This window comes from Lytechinus variegatus, chromosome 4 (genome assembly GCF_018143015.1).
Source record: "Lytechinus variegatus isolate NC3 chromosome 4, Lvar_3.0, whole genome shotgun sequence".
NCBI classification, from domain to species: domain Eukaryota; kingdom Metazoa; phylum Echinodermata; class Echinoidea; order Temnopleuroida; family Toxopneustidae; genus Lytechinus; species Lytechinus variegatus.
The window spans coordinates 26,267,073-26,275,539 of NC_054743.1; the positions used below are offsets into that span (position 1 = coordinate 26,267,073).

The 8,467-nt window shown below is 36.6% G+C and overlaps 2 protein-coding genes across 2 annotated transcripts in view; one reads left to right on the top strand and one right to left on the bottom strand.

Annotated features, from left to right (window-relative positions):
• LOC121413703 (E3 ubiquitin-protein ligase listerin-like) overlaps nt 1-3,054 on the bottom strand; it is a 70,514-nt gene extending 67,460 nt beyond the window's left edge. The window contains exons 1-2 of the mRNA XM_041606627.1: nt 2,857-3,054; nt 356-559 (exon numbers count right to left, since the gene is read on the bottom strand). Of these exons, the coding sequence (XP_041462561.1) occupies nt 356-559; nt 2,857-2,898 (246 nt within the window). The 5' untranslated portion in view covers nt 2,899-3,054. The remainder of the gene's footprint in view (nt 1-355; nt 560-2,856) is intronic.
• Nucleotides 3,055-5,238: 2,184 nt separating this feature from the next.
• Nucleotides 5,239-7,652, top strand: LOC121413704 (protein D3-like). Its single transcript, XM_041606628.1, has 3 exons — nt 5,239-5,672; nt 6,490-6,697; nt 7,385-7,652. Exons 1-3 carry the CDS (start codon nt 5,556-5,558, stop codon nt 7,624-7,626), a joined length of 567 nt encoding a protein of 188 aa, XP_041462562.1. The 5' UTR covers nt 5,239-5,555; the 3' UTR covers nt 7,627-7,652.
• Nucleotides 7,653-8,467: the final 815 nt, after the last annotated feature.

Sequence of the window (8,467 nt, forward strand, 5' to 3'; positions counted from 1 at the left end):
CATTTTAATTATATCTTCGATTCCAGGAAAGTCAACTGTAGGCTGATAATTAATAATAAATGCTGGTGATTAAACACATCTTGTGTTAACTGGACTGTTCTATACATGCTTTACAATTATGAAAATATATACCCTGTATATATACTTACTGATGTTTTATTATAAATGCTACATTTATCATCATTTTATTCAGAATTATCAAATAAAGGAATAGCACAACTTGATCAGCAACTTGTTCAAAACTCATTATTTCATTGATTTACTGAATGACACAGCTGGCCTACCAAAAATTCTATTCATGATCAGCATTTATGCAATACCCCCCCCCCCCCCCCCCCCCCCCGGTTCTACTAACCTTGAGTTTGGTGACTACATCCCTCTTGCTCAGCTTCCGAAGCACCATCCTGAAGTCTGTGTCCAGACCAGCATCCTGGTCTTCGAATCCGACGCTGGTTGGCACATACCCAAGGTCACCGGACATCGATCCAAAGCCAACGAATCCAACATGACCACCGCCTTCTTTGGCCAGCAGCTCAGCAGCCTGACCACTGCTTGAGGGCTTTCAATGGAAAACATGGACAGAATACTAAAGTCAAAGTACACCAGTTAAGTTTTTTTCATTTTTTAATTCAGTCTTGCGAATGCTGGAGATGTTGAGATTAATGCATTTAAAAAACTTGTGTGATTTTATCAAACTTCAGACCGGGTTCAACTTTCATTAATAGAGGTGCACAGCAACTATGGCAGATCATCTACATTGGAGAATGGCTTTTGGAAAAGGATATAACTGAAAGGTCAAGTCCAACCCCACTTGTTCACTGCTACCACCCTGCCTGTGGAGAATCTACAGGTAGGACTATGGTATGCTAATGTTGTACAGAGCATACACTTTAAAAAAATCATAAAAATATCACTTTAGTGAACAAAATTACTAATTTCCATACAGTTGCAATTTATTTTTCATTAGTAACTTGGGAATAATTTTTGTATTCACCAGAGTGCTCAAAAAACTTGAATTTTGGGCATATTTTTTGTACGCCCTCTATTGGTGGAAAGTAATATGGCAAGAAAATTTTCATTTTTTGATATCTACTTTTAATTAAGAAAAAACAATTTAAAGAATCAAATTTAAATAAGAGTCAAGTTGTATGAATACTAGGTATAATGGAAACTGTCGGCGTAAAAAAAAATCAAGCATTTGTCCCAAAGAAAAAGAGAAAATAAGCCAAACTTTCCCACCCTTATTTTGCCACACATAGAGATATAAGTGAGAACAAGGTTATACAGTATCATAACCTTGTTTATTGAATGAGTGTCCAACCCAACAAATAGTTGATTTAAAGAAAAAGAGAAAAATCAAACAAACGTTGGAAATTTCATCAAAGTCTTAACTCTTATACATCTTCAATGATATTTACACAATTCAATCCTAAGTTCCTACATCTGTAAATTCTGTGACAAGTGTGAGTGTAAGGTCCACTCCAAAGGCAAGGTCCAAACAACAAGTTAGCTCTGCATCTGTCTAGCCAGGCGGCTTCTTGAGAGTAAATATCATTTACTAATGTAGGCTTACTCTCAATGAAGCCAGGTCTTCTTTCTCATTGACCCACACGACGGACGCCAAAACCTGAAACTTTCACCCCCGAGATTTCTACTTCCTTCTAAAAGATCTAGCCCTAAATCATGTACATGAGATAAAACTTCATTTCCGACATTTCTACACTCTCGTTATTTTTTTAACAAGAATTCATAAAAAAATGAGAAAAATATTGTGAAAAGACGGAAGAGACTTGCCTGATGTTTACGCTGCCATCTTGTTTCCTATTGCTCTTCGCCAACGTTACAGACGCGTGCATCGGGTAACGTCGGAAATGAAGTTTTATTGTTGTTGTTGTTGTTCGTATGATTTAGGGCTAGATCTTTTAGAAGGAAAGTATCTCGGGGGTGAAAGTTTCAGGTTTTTGTTTCCGTCGTGTGGGTCAATGAGAAAGAAGACCTGGCTTCATTGAGAGTAAGCCTATGTTAGTCAATGATTTTTAGTCTCAAGAAGCCGCCTGGCTACATCTGTCGTCGATGTCTCTGTCTCAACTCACTAAATTTTTTGCATTTATTGATTCAATATCCTAATTCATGCATAACAGTTTTTATTAACTTCAGCATTCGATTCTTGTATTGCAATATAATTTACCTGAGTCTCACAGTTAAAATTATCAAGCAAAATAAATAGTTTATTCTTCCGCTCCTTGGGATTAGCTTTGCTTAATAATCACTTAAAGGGGAAGTTCACCCTGAAGAAAACTTTCTTGTAAAAATAGCAGAAAAAATAGTAAAAAATATTGGTGAAGGTTTGAGGAAAATCCGTTTAAGAGTAAGAAAGTTATTAGAGTTCAAAGTTTTGGATTTGTGACGTCATAAACGAGCAGCTGTCCCATGTGTTATGTAATATAAAATGCATAAATTTCAAATTTTGTATGGTTCCTGATGACTTAATTTTGTTTTCTTTTCATGATCGGGTGTGAAACGATTTGTCTATTGATATACAAAAGTTACAGTGAAAACCATTTTCAATTTTCTGAGAAAATGACATTTCATTGATTTTTTACCATTCGCTATGTAGGAATGCTGCTCGCATATGACGTCACAAATCAAATTATTGAAATTCTAATAACTTTTTAATTATTTGATGAATTTTTCTCAAACCTTCGGCAATATTTTTCATTAATTTTTCTGCTATTTTTACAATAAACTTTTTGTCAGGGTGAACTTCCCCTTTAAGGGAGTTTAGATACGGTAAAAACCTACACCATTCGCAACATGTGGGGCACACGGTATGAAAAAAGATGGAAATGCACTCACCCGAACATTGCCTTTAGTCCGTTGTTTCTGCTTTTTAGACATATTCAATGCATGGTATGTTGATATGGATAGTGGGAAATATTTAAGGTATGATTTACACGATTAAAAGACAAAAGAGTCCACCTTTCATGAGTGTTCACAGTTCGCTTACTGCGCGTGCAATGCGTGGACAGCCGACAACCGTGATTACGCAATGACTGCTTCGTTATTATTGCAAAACCTAAATGAAATCAGGAAGAGGGGGGGGGGGAGCACGGCTATGCTGGAGAGGTAGGATGATTCGTCGGGAGGGCCTTATAATAACTAAAGGACAAGTCCACCCCAACAGAAAGTTGATCTTCATAAAATCATACAGTCTTAACACTGGAAATTTCAGCTCTGTGTGTATAAAATGTTTTGATGTCCTGGCTGGTTCCAATCTACACACCCCGGCCCACCCAGATCGAAACGATCCCCGTTTCCAAAGCCGGGATCGAGGAATTTAGTCTATTATAGGCGGGATCTATATCTATTCCTTAAAATTCTATTTTAAACAGTTAGTTTGAAACAAAAATGTGTCAGCTAGGTTAACAATGTTAATAAATTATGAAGACCTTAATTTCTTTTTTCTTTTAATTTCCTTCCGTTATTTAAAGGCGATGCAGGTCCACCTCAAAGAAATTGTGATTTTAATCAATATAAAAAAAATCAGACGCAACATGATGCTGAAAATGAATGAAATCTGATGTAAAATAAGATAGTTATGACATTTTAAAGTTTCGCTTATTTTTCACAAAATATAGTTATGCACAATTTTCACATGCAAATGAGGGTCGATGATTTCCCTCACTTACTATTCTGTTTTTTGTTTGTTTGAATTATACATTATTTTAATTTTTATAAATTTGACATAAAAATGCTAAATAGTGGTGATTCCACATCTTCACTTATCGATGATATATTTGCCACTAATGGTATAATTATGTCCCAGCAGCATTTGAAAATATATATATATTTAATTTATCTCGACTCCATGCCTGCCCTTTTTGAAAAGTCTACTTGAAAAAAAATTCCACAAACTTCCTGCTGCAGAGTCTCGAGAACCTGTAATCTTACTGCACTATTTGATACATGCATGAATTTTGTATAAAAAAAAATTATGATTCAATAAATCGGAAGATGTGCATACTTCCGGTGCATACTCAACGAGGAGGGGCCGCGATCCCATGCAGAACGGAGCCCCCTCCCCAAGGGCTGAAATCTCTCCTCAAAGGTAGGGGGACCAGGGGCTGGAAAATTTGACAAATAAAAAAAAACAGGTTATCACCCCTTAAATGTAAGGTCATTTCGGCCCAAAAAAAATTGACCCCAAAAAATTAAAGTTATCACCCAAAAAGTAAGGTCATCTCGTCAAAAATACATGTTCGATTTTCAATGATGTATTTCTTCCATCAAAAAAGACAAAAAAATAGTAGGGGATATCTGATTTTGTGTCCCCCCCCCCAAACTATTTTTGGTAGGGGTGACGCGTCCCCCTTGAAAGTTTGTCCTGATTTTTATGATGCTCTTTAGACTGGATAAAATTTTCCCCAATATTGGATAAAAAGGGAACATGCATGTTTGCTGTATATTTGTTTTTACCCCATAATAATAATTTATATAGCATTTAGAGCGCGCATTTTATCTAGTTTATTCAGACGCGCAGAGGGATAACTGTATCATTTATTAGTTAAAAAAATCTTTCGCTTCCCTTTAATGTATCTCCCATCAGACTAGAGCCTCACATTCTAAAAAAAAAAGGGTTACCCAATATTGGATAAAACGGGAACATATATGCATGTTGGTTGGGTAAAATAAGTTACCCAGTAGTTTGTAAGATATTACGCAATGTTGCACTGTCATCAACAATAAAGAGTCATACATGCCAACCTGACGTATCGATTCTCATCATATTTCAAATAACACCCCCTCCCTTTGTGTATAGGACCATGTACCACTGAGCTCTTATCTTTTCATGTACCAATTTTTAACGGGATGGACTCCTATGTACTTCCCAACAGCATCAGTAGCGTACGCAGGGGGTGGTTACAGGGATGATCAACCCCCCTTTATTTTTTTTTTGATACCCAATTACCCCCCTTAAAAAAATGGGGGTACGTGTTGTCAACATTTTTTCAGCTTGAATCCCCCTTTCAAAAACCCTGCATGTACGCTACTAAACAACATTATGGGGTAGGTTTGTCTATTAGCTTTAGCTCGATTCATGATCCACGATATTAATTCCCTTTATACATTCCTTTTATCACCCTGTTTATCTTTATTGTATTTCCTCTCATATATGATACTGGTACCCACTTTCTACATAATTACAATGTAGCCATAATAAGCCCGTCTCATTCCATCCAAACTACATAGGAGATTTAAGAGTCTCAATATACATGATATACATGTAGGGCTGTACTGAGAAACAACAGAACGGAGAGATTTTAATTTTAAAAATTTCTGATATGAGCCATGTTCAAGTTCGTACAGTCGACTGTTGAAATAGGTCTATAGATATGCACTAGAAATCAGAAAGGCGTCGACGATCCCGGCTAAAATCACCCATCATCATCATCATCATCACGGTGATCAGGAATATATTCGTTGTGGGGCTTTGAAATAGATATATTCTTATTTTTTCCGAATCGCTTTTTGTTGGTGCTCGATTCATAATTATTATGGAGGTACATGAGATAATTCCCGACGTCATCGATGTCATTCCTGAGCAGGTGGCCGAGATCGTCTGGTCTGATGACGTTAAGGCAAACATGGGCAACGAGCTAACTCCTACCCAGGTATGTGTTGCTTGATTATTTCATTGTTAATTCAAAGTTTAATGGTTTATATTTCAATGGAAATCAAAGATAGAATGGAATGAACTCAACACAAACTGGCATATTGAATTCATTATTAAAAATCGGATTGAATTACATTTTGTCTTCAAATCTGTGTATTTTTGTGATTTATGACAATTTTTTGCCGACTCATCATAGAAAATTGATTTGCGATTCACATTAGAAATATCTGTTATTATTATATTCAAGAAAATGTTTTTTCTCCCATCAATCAGTTTTGTGCTTTAATTTGCATTAACTTAAGAATGACGTTTATAAAGTATTTAGAATTCAAAATATGTATATTGGAGTTTGGGGCCAATATCTTTCAAATATTCCAAGTGATTACTGAGACAATTTTTTTTTATTACGAAGCACACATTTTAATCCAATACTAGAATTATTCTATTCTAATTTTAATTTAATCCATTCAGTTTGTAAGCGTAAATATATCATCTATAAATGGTATAAGGGGGCAAGCGCATAAATCGAACCTCATCAGTCATACTGACTTTTTAATTGTTCATCATAAATAAACTTTGATTAAAAAAAAATCCCCCATCCCCTGAATTATATCTAATTCTTGTTCAGTTCAATTCATTTATTTCACTTGCTTTTAAGGTTTCTTCAAATGAATCAATGACACTTGCCATGTTTTTCTCCCTTATATACGACACTGATGTTTTGTATAATATTCCTAGGGATTGAATAAAAAATAAAATGAATCATACTAAGCGTGTCAAATAAATCTCTATATATTTCTCATTCAATTTCGTAGGTGAAATTTCCGCCGACGAAATTCTCCTGGCCATACGAGTCTGATGCTTTATATACCCTAGCGATGATTGACCCGGATGCTCCATGTAGAGAGGATAGGTCAGTGGGAGAGGTCATACATTGGTTAGTTATCAACATACCCGGATGTGAGGTCAGTCAAGGTCAAGTTCACGCGGAGCACATTGGCTCAGGACCCCGAGAAGGATCAGGTAGGAACCTTAAGTTATTTTTGTGTCTTATATAGTCGTAAACCTCATTCAATCGTATGTGATATATGATCACCACTATCTCTTTGTCATGTTCGTCACCCTCGTAGTATCATCGCCATTTTAAAGTCACTATCATCACTACCATCTTTTTCGTCATCTTCATAATTATTTTCCTCCTCGTCATCCACATCGCCACCGTTATCATCAATATCACCATTATTGTCTTCATCATCATCATCATCACCATCCTCATTATTATCATCACCATCCTCATTATTATCATCACCATCATCATCGTCATCTTCAACATCATCCTTGTCTTTGTCATCATCATCATGAGTAATCTTCAAAACAAGTAGCATTATCATTATCATCATCCACATTATCATCGTCATCATCATCACGATCCTCATTATTATCATGATCATCATCATCATCATCATCATCCTTGTCTTCGTCGTCATCATCATGGGTAATCTTCAAAACAAGTAGCATTATCATCATCACCATCCACATTATCATCATCATCATCATCATCACGATCCTCATTATCATCATCATCATCATCATCACCACCACCACCACCAAGACCAATTCTGTCCCTGAATATCACTATTTAAAAAAAAAATCATCTTTAATTCCTTTTTTTTAACCAAACTATTATAATTATTATTTTCTATGTTACAGGTCTTCACCGGTACGTTTTTCTGGTCTACCGCCAGCCCGGTCTCATGACCCCACCCTCGGGAGAGGATGCTTACAGACCCCGCAACAGTGAGAGGAGAATCAGGTGGAGTGCTAGACATTTCGCTTTGCAACACAATCTAGGGGACCCTGTTGCTGGTAACTTTTATCTGGCCAAATACGACGATTATGTGCCAACATTTTACAAAGAACTGCATGCGAACGATCCCGAACACACTGATTAAGTACCAGAAGTGGCGCCTTTCTCCCCCCCCCCCCACCCTTTCTCAGCCCCTTTCTTTTTCTGACTTTACCCCTCTCCCTTTGTTCCCCCCCCCCCCACCACAATATCTCCCCTTCTCTCTCTATCAGTTACATCTGTGCTTCTTTCACTACCCCCTCTTCCAACTTCCTCCACTCTGTTTCCCCGTCCATCCCATTGCCTCCCTCCTCCCCTTCCCGACCCCCTTTCCCTTTGCCTATCCCCCTACTCATCACAGTCAGAATCACCCTCGTACCTCTTTATCAATGCTATCACTCATCTTCAGTAGATGTAGATGCATTATTCCATATCAACGATAACAATTCTACTCAGTGAATTCTAATATCATTCATCATTATCATCATCGGTATCATCATCACCATCATCATCATCATCCCCATGCTTATAAAATTATCATCAATATTCATCTGTAGCAGATGTAAAAGTAGAATTCAATTGTAGCAAATTTTAATAATCCTGTTCAGCTTATGATATTCATAATCATTAAAACCATCATGATCATTAAGATCAACACTGTCTTCATAATCCCCAAGATTTTCATTTTGATCAAAATCTTAAGTAGATGTAGATGTATTATTCAAAATGGCTAAAACAATGCTATAGTCACTTAATTTCAATGTCATTCATCATAATCACCACCACGATGAGAAAATGATCATTTTTTCAATATCATCAGCATCAACATCACAGTCACCATCATCAACACAATCATCACTACCACCAGACCAACATCATCAACACCACCACCACCACCACTACAACCACCACCATAAAATTTTGCTCTTACATGTATCATTCGCATT